General features: G+C 35.5%; 5 protein-coding genes and 1 long non-coding RNA gene across 6 annotated transcripts in view; 5 read left to right on the top strand and 1 right to left on the bottom strand.

Moving 5' to 3' along the window:
* LOC104716516 (auxin-induced protein 15A-like) lies at positions 274-723 on the top strand. The gene has a single exon (XM_010433898.1). The coding sequence runs from the start codon at positions 350-352 to the stop codon at positions 662-664; it is 315 nt and encodes a 104-aa protein (XP_010432200.1). The 5' UTR covers positions 274-349; the 3' UTR covers positions 665-723.
* On the bottom strand, positions 3,504-7,463 carry LOC104716515 (filament-like plant protein 5). Its single transcript, XM_010433896.2, has 6 exons — positions 7,294-7,463; positions 6,597-6,758; positions 6,298-6,496; positions 4,218-6,213; positions 4,095-4,143; positions 3,504-3,996 (listed from the first exon to the last, which is right to left on the bottom strand). The coding sequence occupies exons 2-6, from the start codon at positions 6,723-6,725 to the stop codon at positions 3,634-3,636; spliced, it is 2,736 nt and encodes a 911-aa protein (XP_010432198.1). The 5' UTR covers positions 6,726-6,758; positions 7,294-7,463; the 3' UTR covers positions 3,504-3,633.
* LOC104716514 (60S ribosomal protein L8-3) lies at positions 7,773-9,079 on the top strand. The gene is made up of 2 exons (XM_010433895.2): positions 7,773-8,270; positions 8,591-9,079. The coding sequence occupies exons 1-2, from the start codon at positions 7,831-7,833 to the stop codon at positions 8,925-8,927; spliced, it is 777 nt and encodes a 258-aa protein (XP_010432197.1). The 5' UTR covers positions 7,773-7,830; the 3' UTR covers positions 8,928-9,079.
* LOC104719960 lies at positions 9,105-9,567 on the top strand. The gene is made up of 2 exons (XM_010437939.1): positions 9,105-9,132; positions 9,230-9,567. The coding sequence occupies exons 1-2, from the start codon at positions 9,105-9,107 to the stop codon at positions 9,565-9,567; spliced, it is 366 nt and encodes a 121-aa protein (XP_010436241.1).
* Positions 10,588-13,803, top strand: part of LOC104716513 — a 13,169-nt gene continuing 9,953 nt past the window's right edge. Inside the window, exon 1 of the long non-coding RNA XR_002033805.1 lies at positions 10,588-10,798. This is a non-coding gene — a long non-coding RNA (uncharacterized LOC104716513). The remainder of the gene's footprint in view (positions 10,799-13,803) is intronic.
* On the top strand, positions 11,853-12,780 carry LOC104716512 (soluble inorganic pyrophosphatase 1-like). The gene is made up of 5 exons (XM_010433894.2): positions 11,853-11,909; positions 12,240-12,363; positions 12,449-12,477; positions 12,564-12,629; positions 12,726-12,780. Exons 1-5 carry the CDS (start codon positions 11,868-11,870, stop codon positions 12,765-12,767), a joined length of 303 nt encoding a protein of 100 aa, XP_010432196.1. The 5' UTR covers positions 11,853-11,867; the 3' UTR covers positions 12,768-12,780.

Here is a 13,803-nt window from a genome sequence, read left to right as displayed (position 1 = left end):
ATATATATGTTACGTACTTACGCGGCTTTCAATGTGATCACCAAGGAAAACACTTCATGTGGTTCTGCATGAATTAGTCGTTATTGTGTATATAATACATATAACCTAGTCACAAATCTTCTAAAAAGTCATAAGTAAACCTAAAAAATCTATGTTAAAAAAAGATATGATTTTTCTTTAATACTTTTAATAAAATTTTCCAGTTTTTCTCTCTCATTGTGCCTTTAAATACCCTTCCATATTTCTCCCACCACCTTCACATCCACACCTTTCTTCAAACATACCAAACTTTCTCTCTCTCTCTCTTCTCTCTAGCTGTCTAGTTCTCTCTCTACAGAATAAGCTCAAAATGGCGATAAAGAAGTCGAACAAAGCAGCGGTATCTCAAGCAGCATCTCTAAAGAAAATCTTGAAGAGGTGCTCAAGTCTAGGAAAGAAGAATCAAGGTAATTGCTACTTCAACGACGTGCCAAAAGGTCATTTCCCGGTCTATGTCGGTCAACACCGAAGTCGCTATGTGGTCCCAATCTCATGGCTAGATCATCATGAGTTCCAGACACTCCTACAACTAGCTGAGGAAGAGTTTGGGTTTGAGCACGAGATGGGTATCACAATTCCTTGTGATGAAGTCGTCTTTCGATCTCTCATCTCCATGTTTAGATAAAACTCTACATACATGTTTAGAGGAGTCGATCTGATTATTATAGCTCAATTTGTCATTCCCTCGAGATCATTCCCCTTTGAGGATATAAAGGTTTGATCACACATTGTCACACTCTAGACTCGGAAGATCGGAGCATCGAAACTAGCTATATTACCAAGAAAGTCAAGAAACAAAAATTAATTAAGAAATATATATTATTTAGGGTTTTTTTTCTTCTCTTTGCTAAGAAGACGGAAGCAAATGGCGAGGATCGCGTTACGCATCGACTCAAGATTTGTGGCTGTATTAATATATCTAACAGTTTTTTTTTAATTAACCACTCTCGGGATTTTTCTTTCCTTTTTATATATTTTCGCTGTCTTGTTTCTATTTATTTTCTAAATATTCTGTATATTAGTTTGGGTGGGCGACTTTTCCCTCAAGTCAACGTGTATTGTTGACCGTTGGTTCTTGAGAGGAATAGCTAGTTTTTTTTATTTGTATTAATTTTTGAATCAAGTGTTTTCATTCTGATCAGTACAGCAGCAGTACTAAGTTGTTATTCTCATCTCTTGTTTTACAATATGTAAATTTTCTATTCATCATACAAAGTTGAAGTTTTAATTCTGTTAGGAACGAGAGATTTGATTGTAGTTTATAAATACTGGATACGTTATTGTTCTTGTTTACAATATATATGTAGTTTTCTTTCTATCCTACAAAAATGATATTTAACTATGTTAGGAACATATGATTGTTTAGAAACACTGTACAAATTGTTAAATTAAGAAGTTACTTTGACAAGAATATAATTTATTTTACCACAACATCAAAAAAATAAAATAATTAAAACTTGTTTTATTTGTTTTATGTATAGATCTCTGTATGACCAAAAATGTTTATTCAAGTAACATGAAAACTAATATACAACATAAATAACATATAATCAACCTACATAGAATACACAAAAAGGTAAATTCGCAAATTTTGCATGGTCTATCAACCATAATGGCCAAACATTAACCTTTACCATTTGTGGTTCCAATCTTGTTTCTACTATACGTCTGGCCGTCTCTGGGTATGGCGTCAATGCCCTGTTTCACAAGTCAAATATCTACGAAGCCAGCTGAAACAATCAAAATAATAATTTACCGAACGGTCATCAACAAAATCATTTCTCCAAACCATTATTAAATTCCTCCATATAGGAAACCCTAGCTTCGATTAGGGGTTTACTTTCGTTGAATGCACCTTGTTTATGGCGTAGTGAAATTCATATAAGAGTATAGGAGTCACATTAATTAGTTTAGATGTCGATATGAAATATTCTGCTAAACAGTTTTTTCCATAAATTCATAAATATATGATATGATACCTAGTGTATACAGTAATTTCTATTTGAGTGGGGTTACGTTCTAAATTGATTATAAGAATTATTGCTTTCAAGTCTTTTCGTTATCATGATCTATATCATTTGTTCCATTTGTCTCGTACCATTCATTATTACTAGTTTAGTGCATGATCTAATTTTTGAAGGAAAATCTAAAATTCTCATTATTTAATTAAATCCTTTTGTTATTACATAGATTTTTGTTTTTCTTTTTATAGTTCTTTATTTTATCCTACATTGTTGAAAAAAAGACAATGTGTGTTTGAAAATGGGTTTGGAGAGATGAGTTGTTTCAAAGGCAGAAGAACATGTAAGCCACAATGTCTCTTCTTTGTCCAAAAAAAAAAAAAAGCCACAATGTCTCTTCTATCTTGACTCTTCTCTTCATCTTCTTTTTTATTGCGATTTATTCCAATAAGCGCACACAGTTATCATAGAATACAAGAAGACACATATAATTTTCAAATATCATATTCAGTAGAATACAAACCAAATAAACGTATGTATTATTCAATAAAAAGACTTAAAGACAATGAAGAGAAAAAAAATAGCATTTGTCTGTGCAAACTCTGGCTTGCCCATACTGTCAAGTTGCTTTGAGTTTATACCTTGTCTGCTTGACATTGATGACCATTATCTGTTTGATCTGTGTCCTGTCCTTTTTCAAACTTTTTCAAATTTCTTATATTTTTCTTTCTAGAAATCCATCTGAATACTTTACATTATTGATTTTGTGTTGCATGGACCTCACGTTCCTATTTTTGTTTTGTCTAATAATTTTGATTCTTCTGAAGCTTAACCCAACTGTCCTTTGAAAAAAACTTGATTTATTTTTCTGGTAGAGTCATTTTCATGGATATTCACATCCCAACTAAAACTTCAGAAAACCACTAGACCACCAACACTTGATTTATTTGATGTATATATATATATATATGAAAATTCTGACATAAAATAACTTAATTTTGTTTATGCTTTGTAGTTTAATTTCGATCGAATGTTTTATATTATCCCAAAATATCGAAGTTACTCGTTATGATCAGTTCAACTCTCAAGTATATCAAAAAATTTCAAAGTCTTAACGGGAACATGATCATTTCAATATATATGATAAATTGACCAAATAGAATTGCCATTAAATGATTTTCCCACCTACATACATTTATTATTTTTGACATATTGAAATATGATATGAATACATCTTTACCAAAGAATATTGTGTTTTTACTTTTCCTTTTTTTAATGATGTGCTCTTGAATTTTTGTATACATTGAGATTTTTATGTAGGAAGGACATAAATGGTTATCGGTTTTGGTCTTTAGAAGTCAGAAATATTCGAACTGGATATGAAATTTTTGTTTTTGTTTTCTTGTAGTCGGTTTTGTAGCAACACTTTTATTCGGTCTTGGTTATAGTCCGGTTTAGTCAATTCAGAGACGTATGCCCTAAGTGTGTAGAGTACACAAGAGGAAGACTGATCTTGACTAGTACTGTTCTCTTCTCAAATACTCAAAACGCATATAAACATATACACATATCAAGAAGGAAATTGAAAAATCAAACGAACCAAAAGATAATGAGTGTCTTATCTTTTAGCGTTTTAACGTCCATTGTTCTTCTGTTTAGAGGAGAAAAATCTGCCTAGTCCGCGCGTATGCTTCTCATTATCGTCTTTGGATGATGAAGAAACAGAGCTAGACTTGATGATTGCGTGAACTGTTGGATTTACTGTGTGTCTAACAGAACGAGATGGTTGGATGATATGATCATGGAGTAAATCATCTAGTGAAGAGTTCAGTGTTGGTTCTGAGGTTTTGTGCTGTTGAAGGTTCTTCTCAGGGGATTGAGATTTGGGAATACTGTGGTTGCTGTCAGGTTGTAAGGATTGTAACTGTTGGCTGAGTAAGTGAATTGTTTCTTGGCAAGCTGCAAGCTTCTCTGTTGCAGATGCTATGTCTTTCTCCTGGAAACAAGAACATTGTAAATTTTAGTCAAGGGGCTTATTGCATTTGAATAGTATATGTAACGAAACGGATGAAAAAAGATAAGTAAGAAGTGTACCTGATTAGGTTGGAGTTTGGATGATGAACACTTTTTGCAAGTCTCATTCCTTCAGCACAAGTCAAAATTAGCAAAACAAACTATGCATAGTGGAAGATTTAAGTATGTTATAGTTGTTAATACCTTTGCAATTGTTCTTGAAGGTCTCTGCATTTAGCTAGAGTCTCCTCATGGCCACGCTTTTCTGTGGAGAAAGCCATTTCAAGTCTTTCTGTCTCTTCTTCCAAGCTTTTCACTTTAGCTTCTAGATCTTTGGCATGGAGTTCAAGTGATTTGTATGACTCAGTCACGCATTTAAGCTGTGTTTCAGCCAAGCTTTGGAGATCTTCTGAAGCAGCGAGCTGTGATTTCAGCTTCGATATGAGCTGTTCTTTTTCTTCCAACCCTGCCTTTGTACTTTCAAGATTCTGCAAACATCTTGATAATTCTAATGCAATGTTCTCTTTCTCTAACTTAAGCTGTTCCACCTCTTTCAACAAGCTCTTGCATGATGAATCATCCAGCTCATTATCTACACGGTGATCCTCTGTCTTAGGTAATGTGTCTCCCAGTGGATCAGAATCTGACTCGTCAACCTCTTTAACTAGCAATGTAACCTTGTCGCTTTCAAAATCTTGTTTCTTTGTGTTCTTCTCCACATTTCCGTTGCTTTTGGTATCCTGAGATGGCAAAACATGCTTCTCTAGAGTTTCATCAGCAACTTCAAACAGAAGATTTGAGAGGTTTTTGGGTGATGATCCTTGCATCTCTTGGATCGAAAGTCTTGCCGCTTCAACGATTTTCTCAATGGTAATGCCCTCTTGAGATTCAAATATCCTGTTGGTTCTTGAGTGGAGAACCGTTAACAGCTGATCAAGTGTTGTTGTATCCTCATCTTGCTCACTGGACTTACTAGCGGACTGTTTGTAAACAGATATACTACTGCAGGCACTATTGGAAGATTTTGAAGCTGAGTTAGCTCCATCTGGATCATTCGCTGCCAACTTCTCAATCTCTAAGAAGTCATCCATTAACTCCAGTCTATTAGAACTCCGAGGATTTGAGGAACCATCAACACATACTTTTCTTACTTTATGAGAATCTGTTGAGGTTGCTGGACCACACTCAGAGGAACTTCCTTCTTCATCAAACCCATCTTCGGATACTGAGGTGACACTGGATGGACTTTCAGAAAGATTTATGATATTTGATTTCAGAGCATTCTTGTCATTGTGAAACATATGCATCTGCCCTTCAAGAATCTTGAGCTTTCCAAGAGTCTTAGCGCATACATTTCTTGAAACCTGCAGTTCATTGTTACGTGCAGCGAGATGTACTTTAAGCGTCTGGATCTCTTCCTCCATCTCCAATGTATGTCTCTTGAGATATGCATTCTCTCTTTTGCACTCTTCCAACTTATGATCAGTAGCAATCTCTGCCTTTGCGATGTGTGCATTGTGACTAGGATTTTGAGCTATGCCTCTCTGTGCTCGAGGGTCTGTGAATTCATGCCCTAAGCTTTCAACTTCTATCTTCATTTGAGCCATAGCAGCTGGACCAGGAAGCTTCTTTCGAAGAAGCCCTCTTAGCCTTTGGCACTCTGCTTCAAGTTTTGCAATCTTTTTAACTCCTTCCAGATGATGTTTGTTTGCGATTTCCGCTGACCTCAAACTCATGTTCTTCTCTTCGTTGCGGATCTCCACTTCTTTTGAAGCAACATGAACATCGTACTTCAGCGAACTAATCTCTTTCTCAGCCAACTGAAGATTAGTCTTCAGCTTCTCCACATCAGCCTCAGATTTAGACTTTTCCTCACTGATCCTTACTATCATCTCTGATCGTTCTTGCAACGATCTAGTAAGTGCCCCATTGTCAGAAGCTGCTCGGTGAAGTCCTTGGCTCAATTCATCAATCTTACCTTCAAGCTCGGATTTGATCTTGTCCCAGTGAGTGGTCTTAGCAAGAATCACATCTTTGAGCTTCTGGTCACTCTCATCTTTCACAATCCTTATTTGCCTCGTGCACTCTCTCAGCGCATCATCCAAATGCGAAGCTCTATCCTCGGCAGTAAGCTTCAAGAGTGTAACAGACTCGAGTTGACGTTTAAGTGTCAAAGTTTCTGCATCAGCCTTCTCCCATCCTAAAAAGAACAAAAGACTAATCAGCAACAAAAACACACAAGAATGCTCAAACAACATTTCAAGTACTATAAAGGTGCTCTGACCAGAAACAGCTTCTTCAGCGACTTTGGCATGTTGAAGAATCAAAGATTCTTTAGTATTGATCTCAGAGTGAGCAAGAGTGAGTTTATCTCTAAGATCCTTAACTTCAACTTCAAACAACTTGACCTGATCCTCCATTTTACTCATATGCGTGTATGAATCCATAGTAATCTGAACATAGTTTGTGTTTTTACACTTCTCCTAACACACACACACACACCGAAAAAGAAAAACTTCAAAATTGGAATCTTTATCTAACAGAGCTATAACTACATGGTACTATTATAGATGAAAGAAGAACCTGATTCTCGAGAGAAGCCAAGTAGGACAAAGAACAAACAGGAGTTGACTCGTTTGCAACAACTAGTTTATCTGTCGTAGCTTTGTCTGAAGACTTTCTCTTCCATGGCCAACCTCTACTACCGTCCATTTTTTTTTTTTTTGTTACCTCTCTCAAGAAACTCTGTTAACAATCCGTAGAAAAAGGAAGAGATATATTGAGGAGCTTTAATAATAAAAAGACAAAAAAAACCAAAAACTACAAAAAGTTTTGAAATTTGAACAAAGATACAAAAAAAAAAAAAAGGAAACACAAAAATCTTCCGTAAATGTAACTTTCAATTTCATCCGACAAAATCCCGCTATATATTTATTATACTGTGTGTTTTCATTCAGCTCTCAAACAATGACCGTTTTGTTGTTTCTTTCTTTTTTTCTATTCTCTGTAGTTGAATGACATTTAATGATTTCTTTCCTTATTTGTTATTTATTTTTTCATTGAAAAAAATTACTAACAAAAAAAAGAAATTCAAATCACAACTCAATGAGCGAGGAAAACTACACATTAAATCATCAGCTATACACAATACACTAATCTCACATACAACACAAAGTATTATAAAAATCAACACACTATACAATTTCTAAGCTTCTTTATAGGGAAACAACAAAAAAAAAAATAGCAGAAACGTGAAATAGGATAGAAGCATCATACGTACCGGGTAGGAGACGATTGATGATTTTCTTAGAGTTGTTGAGAGTGTTGTGCGAATATCAAAATCGAGCTACAGAGATAAAAGAAAGAAAGAAAGAAAGAAAGTGGGAGGAGCGTGCCAGAGAAGAAGGGAGCGGTGTGTATGTGTATATATGATTTGGGCTGTCGCTTTATTTCAACTTTGACGCTCCACATAGAGACAACACCTCTCTCTCTCTATTTCAAAAGGAATACCCTTTTTTTAATTATTACTTTATAAAAAAAATCCATTTTTATGGATAAAACATTTTTTTTTCAAAAACGGAATACGAGGAGACAGTTATCCGCTGCGGACGGGTGCACTGGTTTAGCTCCTGGATTTTTGATTTATCCAAAATAAAGATTCAAGATCTTTTGTAGTTTGGGCTTTTTAACAGGCTTGTCAATAAGGCCCATTAGTCCGCTAGGGTTTTTGAGAGAGACTGTGGGATATAAACCTGATTTTGTTCATTGCTGTTACTCGCCGTAATCCGAAGGAGGAAGAAGACGATAATCATCAGCCATGGGTCGTGTCATCAGAGCTCAACGTAAGGGAGCTGGTTCAGTCTTCAAATCCCACACTCACCACCGTAAAGGTCCCGCCAAATTCAGGAGCCTCGATTTCGGCGAGAGAAATGGTTACCTCAAAGGTGTTGTCACCGAGATCATTCACGATCCTGGACGTGGTGCTCCTTTAGCTCGCGTTTCCTTCCGTCATCCTTTCCGTTTCAAGAAACAGAAGGAGCTCTTCGTCGCTGCTGAAGGTATGTACACCGGTCAGTTTCTTTACTGTGGGAAGAAAGCTACTCTAGTCGTTGGAAATGTTCTTCCGCTCAGATCTATCCCTGAAGGAGCTGTTATTTGTAACGTTGAGCATCATGTTGGTGATCGTGGTGTTTTGGCTAGAGCTTCTGGTGATTACGCCATTGTTATCGCTCACAACCCTGATAACGACACTAGCAGGTATTATTGTATTCTATACTTTTGCTGGTGATGTTCTGCTGAAATGGTTTTGATATACCTGATTGATCATTTTGGTTGATTGCGTTAGATTTGATTAGAAATGCTTATCTTTAGTTCTTCACACCAAGTTTTAACATTTTAATGGTCATTGGATTCAAAGCTAGCTCTACTGGATTGTAATATGAGAACTGTGTGTTTAGTATACCTTACGTTTCAGTTTTTAGTTGCCTAGGATTGGATTATAGATTGTTGTTACCAACGTCTCTGTTTTGAGAATGGATTTGTTCTTACATTTACAGATTTGTACATGGTTTTGACAGGATTAAGTTGCCATCGGGATCAAAGAAGATTGTTCCAAGTGGATGCAGGGCCATGATTGGTCAAGTTGCGGGTGGTGGAAGGACAGAGAAGCCAATGCTCAAGGCTGGTAATGCTTACCACAAGTACCGTGTGAAGAGAAACTGCTGGCCTAAGGTTCGTGGTGTGGCTATGAATCCAGTTGAGCATCCTCATGGAGGAGGTAACCATCAACATATTGGTCACGCTAGTACGGTTCGTCGTGATGCACCACCTGGACAAAAGGTTGGTCTTATTGCTGCAAGGAGGACCGGTCGTCTCAGAGGTCAAGCTGCTGCTCTTGCTTCCAAGGCAGACTAAGGAGAGAGGAGGATTCAAGATTGAATTGTTCTCTCTTTTTTGGAAATTTTTGTTTAGACCTTGTTTTGAAACATTGAGATTTACTATCATGTTCTTTGAGACCTTTCTCTATCAAGTAGAATCTATTTCTTAAGAGTTGAATTTGTCTGATAGTTTGATTGTTGCTTCGTTTGGACAATGGTTGAATCTGCTTTCTTACGTCTAAGTAAATGCTTTCTTAAGAACTTAGTGAATGACATATATTCTGTTTTAATGGTCGATAAAACTACAACTCCCTCAGCTGATGATTGTATTTTTGACAGCACTTGTTATCTCAGCTACGATTCTCTCAGAGAAACCTGAGTCATTGTCTGACGAAGAGATTGTTTCGGAATCACCTAACTCACATAAAGAGGAGAAAGAACATCAAGGAGAGACCAAGAAGAGCTGGAACAGCCTGAGAAAGGTTATACTTTTGAAAAGCTTGGACAAGTACAAGGTTTTTAATCTGAGAAAGCTGGGTAATCTACCAGTTGAATTTACATTTAAGGCAGCTGATGTATTCCTGAGAGTGACAACGATCAATAATGGAGGGAAGAAGAACAGAGGAGAGGAACTGATGCTAGATTATGCTATATCAAGATTGGCTCCTGTACAGTGAAAGAAGGTGTATCAAAATAAACTAATATTGGACTAGAGTCACAAGCTGACAAGCTCTGAATATTCTTATTACAACATATCGAAGCCTATTCAAAAAATATTAAGGAAAAAAATAATAATAAGCATATCAATAAAAAGAAATTGGGGGAAAACAAAAGAAAATTGGAAAAAANAAAAAAAAAAAAAAAAAAAAAAAGGAATTGGAAAAGAAAAAAGGAAATAGAAACCTCATCTATAAAAGAAGGTTCTCACACTCTTTTCTCACATCATCACATCTTTCCTTATTTTTATTTTTCTTCTAGTTCCTCTCTCTCTGTACAACGATCACTCCGACTCCGAGCGTACGGTGGTGGTCGGTCACATTCTTCTTAACTCGTCTCTTTTTCTTTCTAATCGATCAGTGGATTTTCATCTCTCCGAGCGTTACGATTCTAAAACTCAGTATCTGTTTTTTCTCAACCGCGATCATTGGATTTCACTTGCTTGTTTCTTTTCTAGGGTTTGGTTTTTACATATTGCGCATCGGTTGCTTTTCTTTTTTGAACCGATCGATCACTGGATTTTCTAGGGTTTGGTTTTTTAAATATTGCGCATCGGTTGCTTTCTTTTTTGAACCGATCGATCATTGGATTTTTTAAGGTTTGGTTTCTAAATTGCATAGGTTGCTTTATATATGTTCATGCTATTCACATGCTGTTATGTTGTTTCAGGTTTTGGATGATGAGAGTGATCATGGCTTTGATGGACACGCTTCTTCTCTGTACTACTTCTTCAAAGGGTTTTCTTCTTCCTCTTCACACACGTTTTTAATTTACTTCTTCTTTTTGTTCATGTTCCTTACGGTTTTTGCAGGAGTTTTGGAAGCCAGTTATGATATGATCATGGCGTTCTCGCAGGCTCCTTAATCTAAACCCATCCCTATTTGATTCTGTATTGTCTCTTTGGTTCGGTGGTTTATTTCTAATTACATGTTATTAACTTTTTGTTTTTTTGTTTTGTTGGTTTAGGTTTGTGGAGGCTTTGATATCGGTGATGGCTTTGACTGATCGTTGTCACTCTAATTCATGATATTCTTCTAGGTTTTTTTTAATTTTCTAAATTGAATCATTCAATGCTCTTTTAACTCTTCTTGGCTCTGTTAATATTTTAGATTGTGGAGGAAGGAGGATGCTTTGATCGGTTGGTGATGGTTTTGATGGATCGTTTTTGCTTTCTCTGCGCTACATCTTCAGGTAGTCTTTTTCATCTCTTTATTAACTTTTTTATTACAATTATAACTCCACCTTTTGTTCTGTTTTATGTCTCAGTTTATCTTGAACTTGAAGGATGCCTTTGATCTGTCGTCGTCGTTGGATCCTGTTACCTCTTTGACGGTCTCCTTTTTCCCTTTTATTTTATTTTAGTGTTTTTTTAGATCAGCTAATGTCTCTCTTTGATGCAGATCAACAGGAACCAGGATTACTATGTGGGAGGTTCGAAGAGAGAGAGAAAAAAAAAACATTGTGGGAGTGCGATTGATTTCTGAGTTGAACTTTCAGGTTACCTCACATCTATAAACCTTTTTCTCTATCAGTTGTTTTTATTATTTAATATTGGGTTCTGTTGGTTCTCTGTTTCTCAGATGATGTTCTTGCTGTCATGTCTCAGTTTATCTTGAAGGATGATGCCTTTGATCTGTCATTGCTCCCTGTTGCCTCTTTTACAGTCTCTTCTTTCCATTTGTTATATTCTTTCTGTTCACACAGATCAGCTAATGTTTTTCTTTTCTTGTGTTAGATCGTGGAGGTTAAGGAGCTTGTTGGAGGGAAGGATCAATGGTTTGAGAGTATATAACTTGTGGAACTTCACATCTATACTAATGACTATTGTTGTGTTGGTGCGGTATATATGTTTCACCTATACTAATTGATGTTTTTATAGGGTTTGGTTTTTTAAACAGAATGAATTACTCAAATGTTATCCAAAAGTTGGTTTATTACTCATATGTTATTAAACACTGAAAATTACTCAAATGTTTAGTGCCCTCGGTGTAATTACAATTTACCCTTTGGATTTAGTTTTTCGATTTTGAGTAAAAAAATATAAAAAAATACACATCAGCAAGTTAAATACACATCATTTTCGATTTTCCACGTCACTAAACAATTTTTTTTTCAGAATGGACAATTGTTTTTTCTTGTTTAGGTCAAAAGAGGAAAACAAACAGTTTCTTTGTTCATAGCCCAAAAAAAAAGACACCTCTCTCTCGTCGTCTCTCGTCCTCTCTCGTTGATTTTGTTGTCATTGTTCTTGAATGACTAAATGTTTCTTTTGACTTTGTTCTTCGGCTGTTTCGATCCAAAGGTACATTTTTCTCCTAAAAACCGTCAAAGTTGGATGCTTTTTGATGTTTAATCTACTGGATATTGCTTCAAATCTCAATCGACTTTAGAAAGAGAAAAAAACAAAGTTGAACAGATTTGGCGTAGATCTTTTATTTATCGATACGTTATATCAATAGAAATGTATATCTTAATTTTGGTATTATCGATCTTAAATCTGCTCTAAAAAGATTGTTTTTCTCTTGTGGGGTCTGATTCTGCAATAAATTTGGTATTTTTGATTCGATTGATACTCTCTCTTTCTCTCTCTGCCCCAATTTTGAGTTTTTGATTCGTAACGTTTTGAAAACAGATGAGTAAAGAAGGGAACGAAGACCAGAAGCTGCATCGACCTGCTCCTCATCTTAACGAGAGGATTCTCTCATCCTTGTCAAGACGTTCTGTAGCAGCACATCCATGGCATGATCTTGAGATTGGTAAACAAAATCATATCTAATTCAGTTTTTTTTTGCATGCTTTTTGTGTTTTGTATTTTGGGACTAATTAATAATTTATATGTAGGACCTGGAGCTCCACAGATTTTCAACGTGGTAAGTTTCTTTTACTGTTTTGAGAATCTTGTTATGTGATGGATTCTTGAATCATTTTGTCTTTGGATGATGATGATGATGATTAGGTTGTGGAGATCACAAAAGGAAGCAAGGTCAAATATGAACTTGACAAAAAGACAGGACTCATCAAGGTTTGGTTATATATCAAGATCAATCGTTATTGTCATATATTATAATGGTTTTCTTACCGCAAAGTCAATAATATATTTGCATTATCTCTCATTCAGGTTGATCGTATTCTGTACTCATCAAGTCAAATATTGGATTAATGCCTATGATTGATCAAGTATTTCTCGTTTATTCTCTAATATTATACGATTCTTGGTCTGAACTTGTAAACTATTCAACCCTAATGCTTTTTATTCACAAATTTGATTGAGAAGGGTTTTAAAGTGAGACACTTTTGATGCTTGTTGCTTAAAGTTTTGATTTTTATTGTCCATTGGTGATACATGAAGTGCTTTTATTCTTTATCAATTTGGTTTTTGGAGAAGCAATATGAGCTGTGTGATTGGATTGATTTTATTTAAACTAGTTGTATTCTTCTCTTTTGTGAGCTTCGTGTCGTTTTATATTCTCAGTTAGTCTTTGCTGAACTTGTTGAATTGAGGATATTGGGGAGATTCTTGATGTGGACAGAACACTTTTGATTCACAGATTCTTGCAAACTCTTCAACCTTAATGCTTTTTTCACAGTTTTGGTTGAATAGTGATGACGAAGGGTTTTAAAGTGAGACACCTTTGGTTCTTGTTGCTTCAAGTTTTCATTTATATTGTCAATTGCGTTTTTGGGGAAGTAATATGAGTTGCGATTGAATTGAATAGCTCGATAAAGCTAGATTTTTTTAGACTAAGGATAGTTTTCTTGATTATTCCTAACAATGACATTAGCTATACATTTGGAGTCTAAATGTTGTTTTGAGGTTTTGAAATTTGCAAATATCTATTAATTAGTTTTTGGTTTGCTTATTACTGTTTGCTTTTGTTTTGCAGGTTATCTTATTCTTAGGTGGATGATTTGTGAAACTTTTCTAGGAGATAATTGTTTACGTTTTATTTAAAAATGACAGCTTCAAGCGGCTCTGGTTTGGAAGGTGAGAAACATGACCTCAGTTCTGGTGATCACTTGAGATCCTCCATTCTTATGTTGATATATGTTTTCTTTGTATTTACTGATTTTGGAAGTTTTATCTAGTTTCCATTTCTCTGTTTCCCTTTCTTTGAGTGTTTTACTTTTACGTTTTAAGTATAAATAAGGATGAGTTTGATTTGTCTATTTTTAAAGTTATGGCTGATTTACGGTTA

This window comes from Camelina sativa, chromosome 10 (genome assembly GCF_000633955.1).
Source record: "Camelina sativa cultivar DH55 chromosome 10, Cs, whole genome shotgun sequence".
In the NCBI taxonomy this organism is placed as follows: Eukaryota; Viridiplantae; Streptophyta; class Magnoliopsida; order Brassicales; family Brassicaceae; genus Camelina; species Camelina sativa.
The sequence above is the reverse complement of the archived record's forward strand: the minus strand, read 5'-3'. Positions and strand labels throughout refer to the sequence as shown.